Source organism: Tenrec ecaudatus, chromosome 5, assembly GCF_050624435.1.
Source record: "Tenrec ecaudatus isolate mTenEca1 chromosome 5, mTenEca1.hap1, whole genome shotgun sequence".
Lineage (NCBI taxonomy): Eukaryota > Metazoa > Chordata > Mammalia > Afrosoricida > Tenrecidae > Tenrec > Tenrec ecaudatus.
The window spans coordinates 26,493,646-26,517,687 of NC_134534.1; the positions used below are offsets into that span (position 1 = coordinate 26,493,646).

Below are 24,042 nucleotides of genomic sequence, written 5' to 3' on the forward strand. Positions count from 1 at the left end.
TGTCCCGTGATGGTTTTTGAAATGTGGCCTTTTTCTAGAGTAGCTAGAACATGAAATCCTAGGATCACTGTCATACTACCTCTAAGTAAAACATTTTAAATATAAATGATGATTGCAACATATGCACAAATGTGTTTGATACAAGTGATAAATGGATTTTATGAGTCCCCAAGAAGAGGATTTATAAAAAATAAATAAATAATTTTACTTTCACTAAGACTAAATAAGTAAAGCCTCTATAAAGTCTGATTTGTAGACAGCATACTGGTTACTGGGTTTTTATAATTTTATATATTTAACCTATTTTTTAAAATTATAATTAAGTCCTTGTTTCTCTAATGTAATGCTAGTTGTAAATTACATGATGCAGGCAGAGAGCTTAATAGAATAACAAACCACTAGATTGCCATATAGATCACAGAGTGCCATTAATAAATTGGAAATACCTGAAAAACTCTTATTGTCAAAAACACTCTCTATGGGGATTCTATACTGTTAGAAGTACACATGGCATGTATAATAAAATAGAAATAAATACATAATCATATTTAAAATGACAATGGAAGGATTTCTTTATTTATTTTAAGTCTGCTGGTTAAATTGTGACTTTTGTTTTCATTCCGCTTCTGTCTTCCTTCCAGGTTTTGAGCTTTCACACTGTGAAGACCCTGGCATTCCACAATTTGGATACAAGATCAGTGATCAAGGCCACTTTGCTGGGAGCACCATCATTTACGGGTGCAATCCTGGCTACACTCTCCATGGCAGCAGCCTTCTCAAGTGCATGACAGGCGAGAGGAGGGCATGGGACTATCCCCTGCCATCCTGTATCGGTGAGATGGATTTTGGAATTTATGGATTGGTATTTCTGTGTAAATGGTCTAAAAATATTATGCACATCTTAAGGGGGCCCAGAAGCACATACACAGTTTGCACCGTAAATTAAGAAATTAATGGACTCAACTTTGTTTTAGTTTTCAAAAATAAATCCATGGAACATTAAGTCCTTTTTACTATTTTATTAATGAGGAGGTTATTTATGTTATTGGGTACAATATGATCTATATGAAGTAATTTTTTTCCCTTTCATCTTGATATACAGTTCAACTCAGTACAAATATGTGAAGATGTTTAATCACGTTGAGTCACATTGACCATATCTGTTATAATTCTTAAATGGCTGTGTCCTGGAAAACAGATGGATTTCTTAAAAGTGAATGATTCCACAAGATGTTTTAAAATCTATATATGTGTACCTTTTGAGAGTATTTTTAAGAAAATATGTGTTGCATAGCAACCAACCAAAAAAACCCCAAACTCACTGCCATTGAGTAAATTCTGATTTATAGGACAAAGTAACTCCCCCCGTTCAGTTCCCAAACTATAATTTTTTACGGGAGTAGAAATCCTCATCTTTCTAGCACGAAGCAGCTCGTGGTTTTGAACTGCTGATCGGGTGGTTGGTGGCACAGTGTGTAATCTCTCCGCGATCAAGGCTCATTTTTGCATAACAAATGCACCACATTTTAATAAGAGGGAAAATGTGAGAACCAATAATTGAAGTTTTGTTGCTCTCCGAAGCTATAAAATTATTATTCCCCTCTAATTCACTTAATTAGGGTACTAGTTCTTTTTTAATCATCTTGTAATCTATTTATGAATGTCTGGGGATGCAGGATAGGAGGATGGAGAGACCAGTGTAAATAGAGTCGCTGTTTTTTCAGCACCTGCTCCAAGGATCAAACGTGGGGTCAAGATGAAGCTGCAGGTCAACAACCGAAAATGTGACAACTGCTTTAATATGAAGCCAACAAGCAGTACTTCAGTCATTTTATTTTTGATGGTATTTATCAGAGCCAAAATCATTTTGTTTAGGCCCACATGAATAAAATTGGCTGGAAGCTTTGGAAATTCATTTTAAAGATGCAAATATTTGTTACCCAATTGGGTCAACACAGGAGTAGCTACCAAACCTGCTAGAAGGGAAAGTGGAACAAGGGCAAAGTTTAATCATTACAGGTCTTGTAACCAATTTCATAATGTTGCTGACTTTAAGAATCCTTGATTGATTTATATAAGCATTGATTCACAAAGAAATATATAGTTATTCTTCATTCTCTTCTGCACCATCTTATTTTATTTGAACAGCTTTATTGGAGTATAAGTCATGTACATATAATTAAAGAGTTCAGTCATATCAGGAAGAGCTGTACACCCATCACAGCCCTTCCCATACCCCAAGGAGCAATGAATCCAGGACTGTCTCTATAGATTTATCTCTGCGGGATTTCACTAAAAAAAATACTTAAAAACAAACCAGTAACAACAGTAAATGAAGCACAAATCTAAAAGCAAACACTAGTAACAGTAACAAAGTAGAAGAGATCGGATCCTCATTCTAAATGAATATTAAAAATGAGAACACATTTAAAATGAATCAAAAGGAGATCAACTGATAAGCTGTTGAATTTTAACCTAATTGCATCTGCAATAATCCACTGTCCAACATTGCAGGATAGCAGGACTATTCACATCCCTGGTCCATGGTCAGAAGGAACTCACCAGAGGCTTAATCTTGATTTTTTTTTTAAGTGAAACAACTTTAAAATGGGTCAAAGGGGAGATCAAATGATAAGATATTATATTTTAACCTATGTTTTCCAGAAGCAACTTTACAATGCTTTCTCTCTGGTAACAAGACAGTTCACATCCCTCAACTAGGATCAAAGACATTGCTTTGGAGCTTTCATCCATGCGTGGACCCTAACAAATAGCGTTTGGCCTTCCACTCTCGAGTTTTCTGCCCCCTAAATTTCTGCATATGGTTTTTGCATCCCACAAAGATTATGAAGGTGATATCTAAAATAGAAATCTGCCCCAAAGCCAAAGCTTTTGGAAGCTGAAGATTCTGGAATATGATTAAATATCAACCCATTGACATTAGTTTTACAACAAAATGTACCACTAGTTGACTCTTTGGAGGGTGTATTATTTTTTTCTATTTAGTACAAGTGACTTTTTTTTCTTTTTGATATCCTTATGAAATATTTTTAATGAAGGAAGAAAGGATACAATCACACAAAACTATTAACTTCACACTATTGGGTTCTCATTCTGTCTAAAAATGATAACATAAAATATAAACACTAAAATAATAAATATGTGATGTGTATTTATATACTGAAGATATTAAAATTTAAAATATATTATGGAAATAGAAAGACATGTCATTTGGGGATATGAGTATTTTAATGACTATTACAATAAAAAGATGCTCTTTATTAAAAAACAGAAGAAATGTATTGATGTAAAAATGACACCAATAAGATGATTGTATGTTTACAAGTCTAATTTAAAACTTATTGACATAATACTACTTAAAACTTCTTGGGAAGAGTAAACTTCTTTTTTCCCATAAGAGTTGATGACAAATTGCAGCTGTGTCTGGTATCTGATGCTGATAACTCCCATAATTAGAACCATAAAAATCCAAGTCCATTGCCATCACGTAGATGCCAGCTCATAATGGTCCCAGGGGATATGATGGAACTGCCCCTGTGGATTTTCGAAGACAGTAACTCTTTACAGAAATAGAAAGCCCAGTCTTTTGCCCCAGATTGACTGATGGTTTCAAGCTATGGGCTTTGAGATTGGCTGCTCAAAACATAACCATTTCACCCCCAGGGTGAGGATGATTATAGAAAATGAAATTCCATTAGAGATCCTTTTCTTTGGATAATTCTTCATATATTTGTCACCTAGTGGAGATTTTTATATTTGTGTGCATAGGCTAATTACCCTGAACCACTTATTATGCCTATATTTCTGCCTCTGTCCATTAAAATATTTTTCAGTTCTTTGGATTATTTGTCAGCAATTATGTTTCTGAAGCTTTTACACTCATAAAACACAATTAATTATTGAACCATGATAGCTGGAGGGAATTAGCCTATGTCCTCTCTATCTTTCATTTTTTATTTGCACGCACAAGAGTTTTCTGTCAGGCTATGACCTCCAGTGTTAAATCATATCACACTGACTCCTTTAAGCTCAACAGGTCAAATAACATTTGTGTCATAGACATAATATAGACAAAAATATTGACATAATAAGAACTTAAGGTCAATAAGCATATGCATATGGATATAAAAATCTTAGGTATGTGACAAAGATATTAAGAGCTTTCTGTAGAAAATACATCTATAATAGACTGTATTAAATTCAAATTTGACCTGGAAGTGATTTAAAATTTACCTGGAGGAAGGAGGTAAAAATTGGTTCATATATTGAGGGAATACCAAGTGGTTATACACATAAAGAAATATTACATAGATCTAGTTTGTTACCAACTTTTTAACAAATCAAACTAACCAAAATAAATAAGAAAACCATGGTGATTATAACTACTAAATCTATACACTTAAAATGCATCTGAGTTTGTTCTTTATAAAACAAAAATGCTGTAGTCTTTTATGGGGCATGTTTGTAGCAAACTATCTGTGAAGACATTTACATATGTGAATAGAATTTACAAAGTTGAGCCATTAAATTCCAGTGTCGTAAGGCACCTTCCAAATGTTAAAAATAAATTGTCTTTGATGTTCTTTTGGCATATTAATAATAAAAACCCACTTGATTCAGTTATTAAGCTAGTGCAGAGAACAAGAATAATACATATATTCATTCATCAAATATTTAAGAAAAATGTACAGTGTATTTTGTTAGTTTGTTTAGACAAAGATTAATTTAAGATAATATTCAAATATATTAATGTATTACCAACCACTTGTCTCCTAGTTTGTTGCACTGTGTGGATTGAGTGTTAATGGGATGCTGAAAACTATATCACTGGTGTGGCAAATACCAGCAGGGTCCTTCAGAGTGAGGAGGTTTTAGCTAGCTTCCAGACAGAGAACAGACAATAAAGAAGGAACAGGCCATCCACTTCAGGGGAATTAGCTGCTGAAAATCTTATGGATAGCAGGGAAACATTGTCAGATACTGAAAAGCTCCTGAGTAACAACGGACCATTGTCAGAAATAGGATCAGGAGATGAACCGCTCAGGGCAGAAGGCACTCAATGTAGGAGTGGGGGAGCTATCTTCTCAAAGTAGAGTGCACCGTAATGAACCACATGGCGCAAACCCAGAGGGAGTAAAGCATGACCTTCATTGGCTGATAGGCCATGGCTCAAAAGGAGGAGAAAGAGCTGCAAACATCAATTAATAATTAGACCTTGGAATATATGAAGTGTGAATTTAGAGAAATAAGCAGTCATCAAATATGAAATGGAATGAAAAAGATCTGTTCTCTAGGCATTCATGAACCAAAATGGACTGGCATGTGCCCGGAAGTCGTGTGATTTACTATGCTGAGAATGACTGATTCAAAAGGAATGACATCGGTACAAGATTTTAAGATTTATCTTAAAATTCAAAGCATGCAATAATATCTATCTGCCTATAAGGAAGCCCAGTCAATACAATACAACTGTTAACTACATGTATTCCCCATCCAGTAACACTGGTGATGCAGAAATTGAAGAATTCTACCATCTTCAGCCTGAAATTGATCAAATAGTCAATCAAAATGCATTGATCAATACTGCTGATTAGAATGAGTATTTTAGAAGCAAAGAAGAAGGAACAGCAGTTGGAAATTATAGGCTTGGCAATAGAAACAACGCTGTAGATCGCATAATAGGATGTTGCAAAACCAACAATTTTTCCATAGCCAAAAATCTCTGTTTCAATAACACAAATGGCAATTATGCCAATGTTTTTCTCCAGTTGTAATACACACAAATTAAATTGATTTCATAGGGTAGCTATGCATTGGCGTCCACTAGATTGCAGTGAGTTTGGTTTGATGGGAACAATGAATAAGTTAATAGCAGCTAGAACCAAGCCAGGTGCCAACTGTGGAACAGACCATCAATTGCTTATATGTCAGGTCCGGTTGAAACTGAAGAAATGGACACAAGGCCAGAAGAGCCAAAGGAGTTAAACTAGGGTCTTGAGTCTATCACTTGAATTTCAAGAACATCTCAAGAACAGATTTGATGCCTTGAACACTAATATCATAATACCTGATGATCTGTGGGATTACATTAAGGATATCATGCATGAAGAAAACAAAAGACAGGAAAGAATGCCAAGAACAAAATGCATGGAGACCCTGAAACGTGCTCTTATCATAGAGTAGTTAAGACCAATACAAGAAATGATGAAAACAACCTGGACAGAAAATTTCAATGGGAAGCTCAAGAAGCCCAAGTAAAATATTACAATGAAATGTGCAAAACGTTAAAGTTAAAAAATCTTAAAGAAAAAAATGCAAGCCTCAATTTGCAATGTTAAAAGATACTATGGACAAAATACTGGATGATGCAGAAAGCTTGAAAAGTGAGTGGAGAAAGGACACAGAGCCACTGTTCCACAAATAACAAATTGATGCTTGACCATTTCAAGGGTAGTGTATAAGCAAGAATCAATGGTACGGGAAGCAGTCTAAGCTACACTGAAAGCATTAGCTAAAAACAGGGCTGCAGGGTTGACAGAATGCCAATTAAAAGGCTTCCACAAGCGGGGGGAGCACCGGAAGTACTCATTCATCTGTGCCAAGAAATTTGGAAGACAGCATCTTGGTCAATGGACTAGAAGAGATCTGTGACCTCTCCAAAGAAAGGCGAGCTTGCAAACTGCCCAAAATATAGAACAATTTCCTTAAGAGCACATGCAAGCAAACATTTCCTGAGGATCATCCAAATACGATTGCAGCAGTGCATTAACAAGGTTTTGCCAGAAAGAGATTAAATTCAGAAAAAGACAGGGAACAAAGAATATTGTTGCTGATGTGGATCATAACAAACTGGATTGTTTCGAGAAAAATGGGAATTCCAGTACACTTCATTGTGCTCCTGCTGAACTTGGACATGGATAAAGAGGCCGTCATATGAACAGAACAAGGAAATACTACATAGGTTAAAATCCGGAAGTTGTTTGTCAGGGTTGCGCCTCTTCACCATACATACTCAATTTGTATGCTGAGTAAATCATCAGAGAAGCTGTACTATGTGAAAAATTATGAGACATCAGTTTTGGAGGGAGACTTACTAACAACTTGTGACTTGTAGATTCCCCAAGCTTTCTTGCTGACAAGGAGAAGGGCTTGAAGTACTTGCTGATAAACGTCAAGGATTGCAGTCTTCAGAGAGGATTACAAATCAACGCCAAGCAAATCAAAATCCTCACACCTGGACAAACAGGTCCAGTTTCCTCATGCTCAATGAAGAAAAAATTAAAGTTTCCAAGCACTTCATTGTGTTTAGATTTACAATCAATGCTCATGGAAGCAGGGGTCAAGAGACCAAAGGACATATCGCATTGGGTATATCTGTTGCACAAAATGTTTTCAAGTGCCGAAAAGCAAGGATGTTACTTTGAGGGCCAAGTTGTGCCTGACCCAAGCCATCATCTTGTCAGTCGCTTCATGGGCATGTGAAAGTGGAACTTTGAATGTGAAAGAGCAAGGGAGAAGCGAGGCATTTGATCTGTGGAGTTGGTGAAGCATATTGAAAGTGCCCTAGACTACCAAAAGAACAACCAGACCTCTACAGGGACAAGTACAGCCAGAATGCTCCACAAAGCACGCATGGGAAGCCCTGGTCCATGCCCTTTAATCATGCTTCCAAGGGCTACCCGTTCCTGGAGGAGGACTTCATGCTAAGTGAAGCAGCAGAGCGGTGAATAAGAGTCAGACCCTCCACATGATGGGCTGACACGGTGACTGCAACAAAGGACTCAAAGAGAACCCTTTTGAGAAGGACTCAGAGTTGAGCACTGTGTCCGTTTGTTGTACTCAGGTCACTCCGAGTGGGAACCAGCTGTGCTGGAAGAACAACAACCACATCCAACTATGATTTGTTTTCCTTTCAGGAAATTTAGTCAAGCTTCCCCAGTTCAGGTTCTTCAAGGTGCCTTCTGCCAGCTTTGGCTAATTTAGCAGAGTTGCCTTTGAATTTCTTTTCTTATACAGTAAGTCCCTTTGAGTAGGACAAAAAGTAGACCATTAGATTTCCTTTACTGCACAAAGCAACACAAATTAAAGTCATTCTTGACCCTCAAACCTGGATTTCCATTGTTTTGCTTTGTGAAATCCTCGTGTACTGAGTGCTTCTGGTTACCGGGATTTTCCTTGTGACCAATAAAGTTATGAAGATGGTGTCTGCTGGTCAGGGTTATGTCGTTGTACTGGGTTATGTTGCTATAAGTCAGAAATGACTTGTTGGCACACAACAACAACAACATGATGCATTATACTGTTTTCTTTCTAGATGCAGTTACTGAATGATGCATTTACTAAAATACCTAGTGCCTCTCTTCTCCAGTACAGAGACTTCTTTCCAGATTGACTGTTTCCCAAGGAAAAATCACTCAGAGATCCCACCCAATATGAACAAACAGTATTAAAGGTGGTGGAGGAGGGAGCAGTCCCTAACAGCAACTTATTGTAGGATATTGTAGGATAACCCTTACATATTTGTTGATAAATTTTTGATAAACAGTCAAGAACACATTAAATCAAAGCCAAAGTAGACTAAACTGGAGTACGAAATTGACTGAAAATGCCACTTTGGTCTTTCAGAGGCTAAAAGGGAGAGATTAGAATGGTTTAAAGTGGAAATAAAATGACAGTGCGATTTAATAGGCCTGGGGGATTGTCGTAAAGATTACTTTCTCTCAGAGGTAGGGTAGCCAGATGATGAACATTCAGCTTGCAACCCACTAACTTGCCATCTGTTTTCCTGCTTTAATTATCATTATTTAAGGACACATCTTAAAATATTTGGAAGGCTACACTCAGTCTTCGAGTGTATCCTGTTTTTAATCTCCTAATTAGGCTTGCTTTATTATCTTTTACTGATGTGACTTGAGACAGTCTTAGGTTATTGTGTAATACATTCTTGCTTGGACTATTCCTTTAAACTGCAGAGATTTACATACATTCATACTTTCAAGATGAAGAAAACAGCAATTCTCTTGCTTTTCATGGGACAAACGCATACTCTTAAGAACTGGGTAGTCATTTGTAAAGACTAGCAGCGCATTGTGACACTTGATTGTTATTTTTTATTAGCTGAATGCGGAGGTCGTTTTAAAGGAGAATCGTCAGGAAGAATCTTATCTCCGGGTTATCCCTTTCCATATGACAATAATCTACGCTGCATGTGGATGATTGAGGTAGATCCAGGTAACATTGTCAGGTAAATGTTGTTTATTCTCTCAAAATTACTTTCTTATTGGGGGAAAAAAGAAGAAAGAAAACTGATCTTCCTTATCAAAACTTATATATACTATCAATCACTATCTTTTAGTATTCTTCAGAGCGAGGGCATCTTTGACGCCTTTGTATTTCTAATAGGAAAGAGTATTCATTAGTGTTATGTGCTGATGGACAGACACAGGTTGCTCTTCTAACTCACATTGATGCTGTTCCTATTTACTTGTGAGAGGACACAGCAGGAGGGAATTTCTTCCTGTGGAAGCTGCTCTTTGCATTCTTGATTGGCGGTGCAGAGTTCACTAATTTGACAGATACACAAAGGTCTGCAGCTAAGTGTCCCAAGGGCATCCTCTCAGTAAGGTGAAAAGATGCTAAAGGAAAAGTAGCCTGGCAACTGCGAACATCTTTGCGGGCTCTGGCACCTTTCTGAGCATCTGCTTCCTGCTCCTTCAACTGATTTTGCATTCTCTTGCCTTAGGTGGTCAGTTCCTTTAGGAAGTTCAAAACAACTCAGAGTCTTGCTCTTTAGATGAGGGCAGACCACCACTCCACACCCGTAACAACAACTGGCTTTCTCAGACGTCACATGCACTCGTCCCGGGTTTACTATTGCGGCAATTGCTGGGAATGAATTAAAACGTGAACAAATTTTCCATGACATATGCGTTTGCTGCTCACAAACAGTACCGTTGCACTTTTGGAAAGTTGCTGAGTGGTGGCGATTGTTATGGACTTAGGCACTGTTTTTTCACTCACAACTGAGATGTACAATCCCCATACTTAGTTGAAAGCAGTGTGAACTGATGCATTGATTTTGTAGGAAAATTCCATTACAAAACTCAAGCTAAACCTCACTGGATAAATATGCTCAGCTTATTTCTCACCAGGCTACTTGACACATTGTTTACTTTAAATCAGAGAATTAGTAGAGTTAAATAAGATTATGTTTGAAGAGGACAAATGATGCTATCTCATTTAAGAATATGATTTGTTTTTAACTTGCTTTCTAAATGTAAAGTTGTTCTAATTCTATGGCATATGTAGACTTAAGCATGTTGAAATAATTGGATTTCTATTATTTGTCACCAAATACAAAAATATCAGCTACTTAGTCAGTAATTTTGTCTGTATCAGACATAAAACTGGCTATAGTTAATATAATAATACAAGTAGTAAAGTATATATTATGAATTCAGAAAACTTGAGTTCAAATCATAACTATCACCCTTTGGAAATTATATAAATCTTATGTGCTATACCTTTAAAAGTTGAGTTCACAAGCAGATTAGCTTCAGTGGGTTCTGAAAAAGTTTAAAGATGTGTTCAGAGTGCTGGGCCATCCAAGAAGCTTATGAACGCCATTGCCTATCACTCTAATTAAAGTTCTTAAACACTGCGAAAAGTGCAAATTCTGGTCATTTTGCAAGGTAATATACTTGTGAACTTTATCATATTGTAAAGAAATAAATTCCACTTTTCAAGAAGAAAATCTTTAAGATTATATATAAGGATAAATCAAAATTATTGCCACCAACACATGAAAACCTTGACTACATGAAAGTATCAAAATCTGAAGCGATTGTGTCTGGACATATGCTCCATCTAGTTGTATATACTTTTGAAAACCCTGTCTCCCTGGCTAACCCTTCCCTGAAGAATTCTGCACTGGTTGATTTACACCTGGAACTGGCTGTTTTATCCCCCACAGAGGGGCCATGAGGAAGGGATGAGTCACTCAGGTGCAGTAAAGCATCGACAAAGCACACAATATTCCTCTAGCTCCTTGAGACTTCCTCATTCCCCACTGTCGTGACCCAGTGCTGCCTCTCAAATCAGACAAGACTGGGGGATGTACGCAGGTATAATCGATAAGAGACGGGAGCTCACAACACACAGAATCCAGGGACAGGAGGGGGAATAGTGGTGCCAGAAGGGAAGGGGGAAGGGAGGAGTTAAGGGAGAAAGGGAACAATTGCAATGATGGACACCTAACCACACACCCCTCTCCAGAGGGAAGAACAACAGAAAAGCTGGGGGAAAGGAGACAGTGGTCGGTGTGAGAGATGAAAATGATAATAATTTACAGTCTATCAAGGGGCCATGAGGGTAAGAGTGAGGGATAAAAAGAGGAGCTGATACCAAGGGGTCAATAGAAAGTAAATGTCTAGAAAAGAATAAAGGCAACATATGTACAAACATGTCTGATGCAATCGATGTATGGATTGTAACAAGCGTTGTAAGAGCCCCAATAAAATGATCTTTTATGTAAAAATAAAAAAGGCTGTTTTGCTAACCTCTGGGAATATAAATTGCATTCTTTTCCAAGACGCTTTGCTTTGAAGGAACAAAAAGAAACAGAAAGGGCATGATCCGTGCTGTAGGATAGCCCGTTGCTACCCTAGGAGTAGGAGCAGATCCGCAGTCATGTGGCGAAAAAAAAAAAATTGGTGGTACTTACTGACTTTCTCCACCAATATCATTTTCTAAAAACTTCTTACTAATAAGCCCTCAAAACAGTTTTGTGTCTTTTTAGAAAATATATCCAGATTACCCCTTTGGTATCCCCAAAGGCAGCCTCTTTAGATGTATAAGCTGACCTCTCCACCTTGAATTTGCAGTTCTCAGAAGCCACTGCTTCAAGTGGGCCTTCTTTTTAAAGACACTTGAATGAAACTAAGAAAAAAGCATTATTCATGGAATTTATCTGCAGCTATTCACTAATTACAGGGACAGGTTTTAACAAGTTTTGTTTGAAATAAACACTCTCGTGTTTGAACTCCACCCCTAGTTGTAATTCCTGTTGACTTAACACCATTCGTGTATTGTATATGTACTTGTGTTTGTTTTTATATATACATACCTTATGATTATAGGTAGTGTGTTGTTTACATACTGTATCAAGAGTATAAGAGATAGCTAACAAAAGCTAAAATACACATATAATTTCTATTCTATTTTGAAATAGAATGCTCGTTTAAAATAACCCAAGAGCTCTATAATTTTCCCACAGCCTACAATTTCTTGCTTTTGATACGGAAGCATCACATGACATACTCCGAGTGTGGGACGGACCGCCGGAAAATGAGATGCTCTTGAAGGAAATCAGTGGCTCGCTGATTCCCGAAGGGATTCATAGCACCCTCAACATAGTGGCCATCCAGTTTGACACCGATTTTTACATCAGCAAGTCTGGATTTGCAATTCAGTTTTCAAGTAAGTTATTATTCCTTCATTGTAAAATATACTTGTCACTTAATTAGTCCTGGAAATTTAGCAATTCGAAAATCCTTTCCATTACTCTTCATTCCACTTTGCAGTTAAGGTAAAATAAACCTGGAATGAAAGTTAGACTTAAATATCCCTTGTCGGGATTTTAGTAGCTTTTCTCCAATTTCCAAGCAAATTGTTATTAAAAGAAGAGTGGTGGTATAATAATGCCTATAGAATAATTAAATGATATATCTTATAATTTTTACCTGCCATAAAACTATATTTTACAGTGAGAAGTTATTTTGAGATTATGAAGGAAATAAATCTTTGCAATTACAAAAAAAAACAAAGTATAAGATCAACCAAAAAACCCCACATATTTTATTAAAGTTACTTTTCCTTTCTCAGTGATCATAATTATATATCAACACATATATTTTACAAAATATTCATGATATACTTTTAAATTCATGATTTCATAAAATGACATTGATCATAGGTAATTACCAGTATTCATGGTTTTTGTTTTAATGGAGCTGCTAAATAGATAATATATATGTTATTCTAAGAAAGAGATTTTGGCTCTAGTAGCTTGAAAATAATTTTTTAAATGTAAAACTTTTAAGCATTACTTTCATTTGTTTAGCCAGCGCACATTATGTCACTAAGAAAATTATACATTGAATCCCTTATAAACTCCTGTTAACAAAATTACATCAAGATTTATAAGAACATTAGTAGCAAAATAGTAAAAACCAGAATGCTTCAGATATGCCAGATTCAAATCCTGCTCTACTTACCTATAGCTACCTTACAACAAACACCTTAAGACACCTCAAGTTGAGTTGAGTTACTTAGCCAACAGAAGAATAATACTCATCTCATAAATAGGTTATTTGGATATAACATGATTTTATGTATGTAGTTCTTTCTATAGAATATTTTTGATGTCATTAAATTATTATCTAGATGGAAGAATACGGAAGTGAATGATTTGAAAAATCATAATAAGTACTGAGAAAAGCATAAAGGGTTTAACAAAATTGACAAGCACAAATACATTGATTTGTGTTACGTAGGCCAAGCTCACGGTAAAGACAAATGCATTGACTTAGAAGAGCCAATATCAATTTCACTTTAATAGATCTTTTGATGTAAAAAATAAAAAGGAATAACAAGAAAATAATTATAATTGGTGAATACAATTGGATTCTATTTCAGAAACATTTGCAAATATAGCAATTCGTTGTGCCTCTTCTGTTTTATTTTTAATTTCTTTTATTTTTGAATTAGGAATCATTTGTCATGAATTGCTATTCAATATCCATTCTTCATAGTGGCAGTTTGCCAACCAAAAAATCTTCTATTCTCTATTATCTTTAATAGTATTTTGTTTCAGTAATTTTAAATTTTATTTTAATTAAATTTTCCAACAGTCATGAAAAAGGTGTTTCAGGTGAGTGTTAATGGCAAAGCTCACCCATGTAATATAAACAAACCATTTTTGGGAGGGAGGGGTCTGCTTCCAAGCATTTTTATTCAGAATTTGACTGTGAAGTTAGCATTCCATTTTTATATTTACTGTATATAGGATATATTAAAGATACTGAAAATTTTCAAAATTTTTAATAATTCTACCTTCATAATATTACTTTAAGATGCCTAGAAATCTGGGCTACAGATCTGAGACTAAAAATATATCTACTGATATAAGTTTTCTTTGAAGCTTAATACAATGTGATTATCATTAATCAATGAAATCAGAGTTATGGCTAAAGATCTTAAATAAAACACTGAAATAGTTCTTTATATTATCTTTATTTAGTTGGGGAAATGTTATTTTTATGAATCATATCTTTTTTAGATGCCAAGAATCATATGAAGGCTTCATATCCCAAATTTTATTTGCTATGTACAAAAAATATAAATTTGTTACAAAAGTAAACACTCTGAGAATCAAAGAATTCAGGACATTTGGTCCAAGGTCGTGCTGCTAGCAGATATTGACAACTGCTATTTAAATCCACACCTGTTTGAAAGGAGTTGAACACTGTGTTTGGGAGGTAGTGGTTAATGGTTGTTACTGCTATTAAATACAAATCTGTGCCAGTGAATCAATTCTAACTCATAGCAACCCTACCGCGTAGAAAATGCTCATTTGGTTTCCAAGGCTGTAAATCTTCACGGAAGGAGAAAGCCCATCTCTCTCTCTTCATGGTGGCTTTTGGATTTGAAGTGCTAACCATGTAGTTGTAGCCCAAGTCATAACCCACTATACAACCAGCGCTCCTTTCCACTGTTATCATTTTAAATGCACACACCTGTAACACTGACAGCATAGTAATAGTGTTCACTGTTATTTTCAGTCAATTTCATGTGACCATCGCTGTCATTATTATGCTACTGTTATTATGAAAGGTTATATATTTGTAGACTACAAGAAGCAAAGTTCCTGGGTGAACATTATTTGTTTTGCACTATTATTAGTTGTGTATTGTTAGTGAAGTTTGACACCATTTTCGACTTGACTTCTGATGATCACTAATACCACACCCGCGTTGGCACTTCCAAAAAGCGGATGAGCTATCCGAAGGAAGCCGTGAGGCGGAATGACGGGAAAAGTTGATGAGCATGAAGTGCTTCCCCACATAAGAGAGACAGCTGCCCTCTCGTTCCAACATTTTGCTCAGTGTGAAAACAAGCTACTTTTCAAGTGAAATCTAGACTCTGTTTTAAGAAAAAAAAGTGAGTTCCCTTAAAAATTAAGCCAGAACGACAGGAATAAGCCTGTGTGGTTCCAGGCAAATAAGCAAGTGGTTAACTTAATCATACCATCCTTTAATTCTATCCACCCTCCACCTGCGCTAATTCATCCTTGATCATAGACCAGCTGTTGCTTATTGAGTGCTAAAGAAATAATAATAAGGATGATGAGAATGAATGTTCCCGATATCAGGAGCAGACTGATCTTCAGCAGATGAATGCAACCCCCAAAATGTATTTTAGTGAACTTGGCAGAAAGTGATTTTAACTGACACGTAATTCACATACCAACTTTATAATAATCATCATCATCAAGCTGCTATCAATAGTCTCATGCCTTCTGTTTCATGGTCTATTCATTTTTCTTGACGTTGTCAGTTTGCCTTTGCCCCTTGGTTGGATTGACTGTGACGCTCTTGCTTAATCAGAGCTGCTTCATTCTGACATTCGCCCCTCCTGCTGGCCACCATGCTGTCTTTCCTTCACAGCAGTCAGCCTTGCTGTGCCCTGCTTCCATGTGTGATCGGCTGTCTTGGTCCACAGGGAGGACATGCTTGGCTATCATGCTGTCATTGGCTAGCAGAAGAGTTGATTTCGACAGAGCATTTTCCATATTTTTCACTCTTTGACCTCACTGTTAAGAATCTGTCCTTGCTGAAGAATATAAAACATTAAGGCCCTCACTTGAAAGACCCCGCTCTTGAAAATTCCAAAGAAAATGGATTGATTAGCCAGGAGAGGTGAAAGTCTCCAACCTCAAAGGACCACATGGTGCCCCGGTCTTCAGTATTGTGTGCGTACGACTGTAACAGCAGCTGCCCACTCACTTCATTACCCCTACAGCCAAGCTGTTCTTCCAGTTGACACCCGCGTGGTCGTTCTAATATATGTAGGAAACCACGTCCCTGTTTAACAATTTTGAATGGTTACACAATCCTACATTCAAACTCTTTGCATTTAATCCGCTTACAGTTTGGATCCAACCTTCCTGCCAGCCTTGTCTTTCACTATTCAGTAACAGACATTCAGCCCTGTAACGAACTACACTGTCTACAAAGTTCTTTCAGATTTATGCATCTTTTGAAACTCTCATATTACAGGAACGGCATGCTAGCTTTCAAAATTTATGCACTCTTAATGATTTTTCCTAGCCCAGCTAAATCACCAGCGGATTTTCTGAACAGAATTCTCACTATGCAAGAATTATATCAGAATGAACATACGTTCTACTTCTCCCAAGGCAGTCCTCTGTATATCTTATTATCGTAGACCCTTGAATGGTTTGATTGATGTTTTCCAAGTATTTTGGTGACTAGTTCTATTAAAATTAGCCAGGATGTATATGATACACCTCTTCTTTCTATTTGTTCTCATCTAACAGTGTGTAAAGCAAAATTGAAAGCAAATAACAAGTAGCATTGTGTGAGATGTTTGTAGATATGGTCACAGTAATTTTAATACATAAGGCTTGGAAGACATATTCTGATACTCCAGCTCTTTCCCCCAACTTTTTCCTCATTCCATGGATTACACCCCTCTTTCATGGAGGAATGCCCTTGCAAATAAAATTATTTGTTCTCAAATATGAACATCTATCCCTTTTTAATCTTGGATGGTAGTGGAAGAGGTTTTTGATTCTGTTGACCTGATAGCAATTTTTAAAATCAGTCAGTTGAATAATAGTATTTGGAAATATACACAAAAGTCCCTGGCCATGAATCAACAGAATTAGTAGGCAAGATAAGATACATTTTCCAAAATAATGTAGCGGAGCCAAGTAGATCTGGGGTTGAGCTACAGAGTAGAGTCTGAATGACTTTGACATGACTCCTCTTGTCATTTATCTTATGGGATAAATTCATACCTATTTTGTTGTAATACTTATTATTTTTAAATAGGGAGCAAGGTAATTTTGAAATGTACATGCATAATAAAAAGGACATACTTTATATTCATTTCTTAAGATATCTGCTTTCACAAAGGTGCTGAAGAAGGTCAGTTGTGAAGGATTGTTAAGAGCCAGGCAGAGATCAAGCAGGGTGACATGTTTACATGTCAACGTAGCAGAACTTCACAAATCATTGGATGAGTTAAATTTTACATTAGTGTCATCAGCTGCTTCGAGCAAAAATAAGTTCTATTCATTCCCATAAAAGTTTGTTTTTTAATATTCACTTCATAAAATCATATTAAAAATCTTTGAAAGGTCATTTTGTAAAAGATGATGTAAAAATATAGTTAAATGTTAACATTTCAAAAATTTAAATTTTATTGTGCCTCTTTATAGCATAGCATATGGTTTTTTGAATATATTTCATGCACTTGAAATGGATATGAGATTGCCGTGGTTTTCATGTAGTGTTCCATAACATCAATGAGTATAATTGAATGGACACTGTTCTAAAAATGCAACTCTTAAAATGGACTGTTTCTATAGAGAGGACTAAAATGAAAACGTTCTGGTAATCTCCAAATCTCAAATTTACATTTCAAAATAGAGCTTTTAATTTAGTTTTACCATCGTGGCATATAAAGTCAGGTCCCTGTGACTTTGGCCATCTTTGACCCAGCATGGTCTTTTAGTTTCTCAATGCAGCTAAAATAGAGCTATCACATGCTTTTGGATTTAGGGGCAGACTTTTGTCTTTCAGGGTTTAGCAGGCTACAGTTAGCTGGAAGTTAGAAGGGACTTTGTGGGCTCTGGAGGAAAGGCCTTGTCTCTCTCTTCTGAGCTTCTGCTCCCAGGTAACTTGACAGTTTTCCGCCGGTTACACATCTTCCTCTCCCTTTGTGTTTACTTGCTTTACCTGTTCTTTCTAGCTTAAAAGTGATCATTTGAACTCATCCTAACCTGGCCTTATTAACATGATCAAAAAACCCCACTATTCCCAGGTGATTTTTAAAATACAAGGACAGGGGTTAGGATTGACACTATATATTTGGATGGTGCAACAATCAATAACACATGCCTGTTCCTTACACATACACACACATACACACATACACACACGCACATACACATTCTACCTTTGGTGGAACCCACATTTATCTCCACACTTGAGCACAAGATACATAAGACTAGAGAGATATTGTCTCTTGATGAAATGTTTTTCCAATACCAAACATACTACCTGGCCCGTAGTAGATGCATGGCAATTATTTGGTAACATACATGAATAATTAGGTATTATTTTGTGTAAACAGAGATGACCATTGATGTGTGTGGTTATGACAACACTGACTGTGAGGTGTGTTTTGCATCTGAAGCGTCACACCTCTTTGTTTGCCTCCTGGGTTGATGGGCAACGTCTTGCTGACATCTGCTTTCACCTGACCTCTCGTGTCATTAGGTCTATCCTTAGAAGGATAATGAGATTCTGCAGATAGCCACATTTCAGAGTAGCTGGCAGTGTAGGACTAATAATGATGCTGAACATTCTTTATAAAATTGATGGATCATGTACAAAGCAAGGGCTCAATCAAGGGCAAAATTCTCCAGGGTGAAATCCACCTCTAGGTTAGCATCTGCATTTAAAATATTTTCTGATTGATTTGACTCTGGAAGAGTTTTTCCTTCTAGGTTAAATATTCCCATTACCAATCTTGATTTCCTTATTGATATTGAAGTGCAGAATAGAGTGTCATTTCTTAGTCAATACAAAAAATATAAGGCAATAACAGTGGAAGACAGGAACATAAGGATTTATGCATATCAAATTTTGATTATAACCTTGTTGAAGTTTCATACCATAAATCAAAAATTTATAAAACTATTTCTTAGACAGGGTACACAAAAAATGATAAAAATATATTGAGCCGGAAGGATTTATTTCAGATTTGATATGTTTAATGCATATATGTAGATGCACACATATATTCATACAAATAACATATTATCTGATATTAAATCAGGTAAGTAAATATTATGCCAGTTTTTACAGATGAGTTAACCATAATTCAGAGAACTGGCCCCAATTGTTCAAGGCCCCTTTATTAATTGGATTAGAATCTACAGCCTCCAGTAGTTGTAACATAAAATTTCACTTTTGAAATCTGTTTAGGTAAGCAACCAAAATAGTCAATATTCTGAATAGATAGGATGCATAAGAATTTAGGATTTTTCGTGTACTTTGTTGATTTTTAAAAACTAGCCTTTTTCTGACTGGTACAATAAAATGACTATAGGAATAAAATGAGTCACATATTAAAATATTTCACAGTGCATATAAAAGTTATGTTTACACTATGTTGCCTAAGTGTGCAATAGTGTCATGGAAAAGTTGGAGAAATTGTGAGAAATACCAAAATGTGACATAGAACACAAAAGGAACATAGGATGCTGGGGAAATGGCAGTGATGCACTTGCTGGACACAGGGTGACTACAAATCTTTAATACATAACAATGAAATGTCTGTACACATAAGGAAGTGACGTGTAACAAAAGGCGGAAGCCTGTACCAAATGACATAATATGTACACTCGAATATTAATTTACACAAGGTCACTAAGATGATAATTCACACAGTATCTCTGATTTAATCACTTAAAGTATCGTCTATAAGTGGTGGAAACCTATACTTACTCTATTTAGAATTGTAAAATAAGTATTAGATAACATAGACTTTTTAAAGATGTTACACTCTCTATTAGATAGGGGAAAAAGATAAAAAGAGAAGTCTGACATATATTTACAGTTCAGTTCAGAGGAGTTACCACAACCATAAAAACACAGCCATAGTCTGTAGTACTTAATGCTATTTTATCCCCTGAGATCATCCTCAAGTTATCTGGAATAGAATAAAGCTAATTTAAATGTACTTTAATGGTGTGCTGCCGCATCACTGAAATAATTGTCTATGGGTATCAAAAGAAATACTTATTAAAAACAAACCATCAACATATACTAACATGTCTAATTTGACTGTTCTTTCATCAATTCATTAAGTCCACAAATATTTATTTGATGAACTGTGGTTAACTACTGTGGATGAGTTCTCTTCATCCATTTGTTGTTTGTTGTTGTTATTGTTGTTGGGATTAGGTGCCATTGAGCCTGCTCCAAGTCATAGTGACTCTATAGAGCAGAACAAAACACTGCCCGGTGCTGTGCCTGGTGCTGTTCTGATGTTGTGAGCCCATTGTTGCAGTCATTCTGTCACCCGTTTTGTTAAGCGCCCTCCTCTTTTCATTAAGTAAGGAAGATTGAAGATGAATCCATGCATGTCCATTGTGCTTTTGGAGAAGCATATTCAAAGTATCATGGACTGTGGCTAAAAGGACGAGTCTTGAAAGAAGTATAGCCAGAGTGCACCTTAGAGGCCAGTGCGGCATGATCTCATCTGACATTTTTGGACACATTGTCAGGAGAGACCAGTCCTGGAGAAGGACGTCATGCTTGGTAAAGAGGAAGGGCAGCAAAAGAGGATGGCCCTCAATGCGATGGAATGATTCCGTGACTGCACCAACGGGCTCCGGCAGAGAGTGGCAGAGGATCGGGCAGTCTCTTTGTTCATAGATTCGCTATGGATCAGAAGCAACTCAATGGCATCTAACAATACAGTGCTTAACAAGAAGCACAATGAACTCAACATTTTTAGATCTTAAAAGGAGGTTTAGTGTATGGTATACAGATTCTAAGTAACATTAATGTAAAATTTCGCAACCACAAAACAAGGCTTTTTCAATACATGCGTCCAAAAGCATGTTAAGTTGAAAAAAATCTGTCAACTCTATGCAATAAGTAGTTAAGCATTGCATTTTGGCTTGTCTTATTTTCTCATTTTTGGATATGATAATTATTAATTTTAACAATGACTGAGATTCAAGTTATTTTTGTTGGAATGATAGTAGTTTCATTTGAAAAATAGTCATCATCTCAATTTTACTTCTATTTTACTATAATAGTCAAATACAAATACTTATTTTGTTAGATATAAAAGCCACCATATAAGATAAAAATTACTGGCATAAAAATATGGTATAGGTGGGTTCTGGAAGCAAAAAAAAAATAGGGTACAAATGTAAGATTTTATCTCTTAGTAAATTTTAATTCTGATTTAATAACATCACCTTCTAAGATTACATGTATTTTCAACAAAATTAATGTTTGTTTAAGAATATTATACAATATAAATTAATTTGCAATGACCTCATTAGCAATGGAAAGTACATATGTATAAAATTTAATTTTTATGTTTAATTTTTGTTTTGAGGGTTTTATTGACATATAAAACTCACATAGCATATAATTCAATGATTTAAGTATATTAGAGAGTTAAGCAATCATCCCCAGAATCAATTTTAAAAAATAGAACATTTTGTATATGCTCAATATTTATCTTTTAAAAGTTTTACAAAATCTGAAAATTAAAAGATTCAATATATTTGCAAATATGGTCTTGTTAAGAGAATCTTGAGATGTACAAGTTGATAGTGGACTGTTAAATGGGAAGTTATCAGGATTGATGAGAAGTTAAAAATGCAAATGCAGATTAGGGAGGCATAAAGCAAGGATCGTTAACATCATGAAGTTACACAGGAAAATGGTATTCAGAAGAGAATAGCACAAGCAGTATCGTGTGAAGCACGTTTGTCCTTGGCCTTGGGTTAAAACATAGTCACAGTTAAAGGTACCTACCTGATGCAGCAAATGACTCGGAAAAGATGTATTTAGCCATGCTATCCATATGTGGGGGTGTACCCAGAAAACTGGAATTTTTTTCAAAGCAGTATATTTAAATTTTTGTTACAAAACAACCTTGAAACCTCAAAGTACTCTCCATAACTCATCTATTTGGATGGCTGACCGCACCTCCCTCATATTTTTTGTTCACCTCTTCTACATTGTCAAATCACTGTCCTATCATGTCCCTCTTCATGAGAGGAAACAAAAAGAAGTCACGTGGAGCAAGTTGATGTGAATAAGATGCAGTCCTTAGTTTAGACCCATGTCCACTGATGTGCAAGAGAATGACACAATTTCACCATCTTCGCAATAGTTATTGGGTTGGAGACCATTCTTGCAGCCACTGTGTCAATCTCCTAACTCTCGTCCTCTTTTCCCCTGCCCTTCTACTTTACTAAGTATGATGTCCTTTTTCAGGGTCTGGTCTCTCTTGACATGTCCAAAGTGCTAAGACAAATCTCAGTATCTGTGCTTCTAAGGAATCTTCTGGCTGTGCTTTGTCCAAGACATCCATGTGTATTCGTTTGGCAGTTCACGGTACTTCAATATTCTTGGAAACAATCCTTTCAGACCCCAAAATACATTTCTTTCCCTGATTGCCAGGCAACATCCTACTGCCTTTAGGAGCACAAAGTTCTTGGAAGAAGAGATAGAGGGATGGAAATATTTGACAATTCTATTGACTTAAATTGAGGCTCTGGCAAGAAATAAATGGTTTCCTTTTAATATTTTTGTTATCTTTGACTTAGAAAAAGGAAATTTGTACTTATCTCCATCTATGTGTATTGGAGAAAGACAAGGCTTTCTACTCCCATGGACTTAGTCTCATAAACCCATCGTGGCAGTTCTATGAATCACTGTCAATCAGCATCCCCTTGATGGGAGTGGGTTTCGAGATATGTGTGCAAAGCCGTTCAGACATAGTACTCCACAGATGTTTTAGTCAGTACTTAACTGATTTTGTTCTCATAATTCCCTCATATTGGTGTTGAGAGTTAAAAAGAAAAATTACCAAACTGTCAATTCTCTGGTTTGTGTCGTGTGTGTAAGATGAGCGAGCGCCAACAAATTTGGTGGATGATTGAACAGAACTGCAGCTATATTAATGAGTCAGTCCTCTATATACCTACCAACCTATCTACTTTGTAAGAATAGATAGAGGATATATTTCCCTGGACCACCACAGTTTCAAACAGTTTGAAGTCTATTCAGTTCTCATTGTGTATGCTAATGTTTTCCTTTATACTCCCAGCAGCACAATACCTAATATATGTTTTATTAGCAAGTGAATGAATGAGTGATTATGAGTCATATGTCTGTAATACAGCACTTTGAGTCATAACTTTGTTCTGCAATTTAAAGGATAAATTGCTCAAATGATTATCCCTACATTTATTAATACAGGTTAATAGTAGCTTAAGTGGAAAATATAATAGCTTCAGTCTTGATACTTAATTGGCATATGTTTTAGAGAAAGTCTACTTTGTGGTAATTCAAATGATATTTTGTGCCATTAGCCTAAATAATTGGAGTAAAGACTTTTAGGAAATGTGCCATATAATATTTAGAGAAACAGATACATCACTTTTCTATGTTCTCTTACTATTCTCGTCTTCATTAATGTCTGTCTCCTTTAAAACAAATTTTGTCTTTTTTGATAATTGTGGATTTGCATGCAGTTGTAAGACATAAGACAAAATGAGTTTGTGAATGGATCACACACTCCTTCTTAATAACCTTTGGTACAACTATACCAAAATGTCACAACCAGAAAATGTGCATTGATTTATTCATATTGCACCATTTTTATGTGCACTTTGTGTATGTATTAGCTGGTCAAATTTCAGAATAATCCCATCACAGGAATCTGTGCCTACTCTCTTATAGCCACTGTCCCATATCTCCTTCTATCCCCAAATTCTAACAAATGTCAATTTGTTATTCCACTCATAAATTTGTCATGTGGGATTAAGCCATTTGTAGTCTTTTGAGACTAGCATTTTTCACTTCTCTTAATTCCTTTAAGATTCATCCAATTTATATTCATCCAACTTGAGTATATATCAACCATTCCTCTTTCCTACTTCATTTTTTAAAA

The 24,042-nt window shown here is 35.9% G+C and overlaps 1 protein-coding gene across 3 annotated transcripts in view; it reads left to right on the plus strand.

Annotated features, from left to right (window-relative positions):
• Positions 1-24,042, plus strand: part of CSMD3 (CUB and Sushi multiple domains 3) — a 1,306,760-nt gene that overhangs the window by 964,602 nt on the left and 318,116 nt on the right. For all 3 annotated transcript variants that reach the window (XM_075550585.1, XM_075550586.1, XM_075550587.1), the window contains 3 exons: positions 642-833; positions 9,139-9,265; positions 12,296-12,498. In XM_075550585.1, coding sequence (XP_075406700.1) covers positions 642-833; positions 9,139-9,265; positions 12,296-12,498 — 522 coding nt within the window. The remainder of the gene's footprint in view (positions 1-641; positions 834-9,138; positions 9,266-12,295; positions 12,499-24,042) is intronic.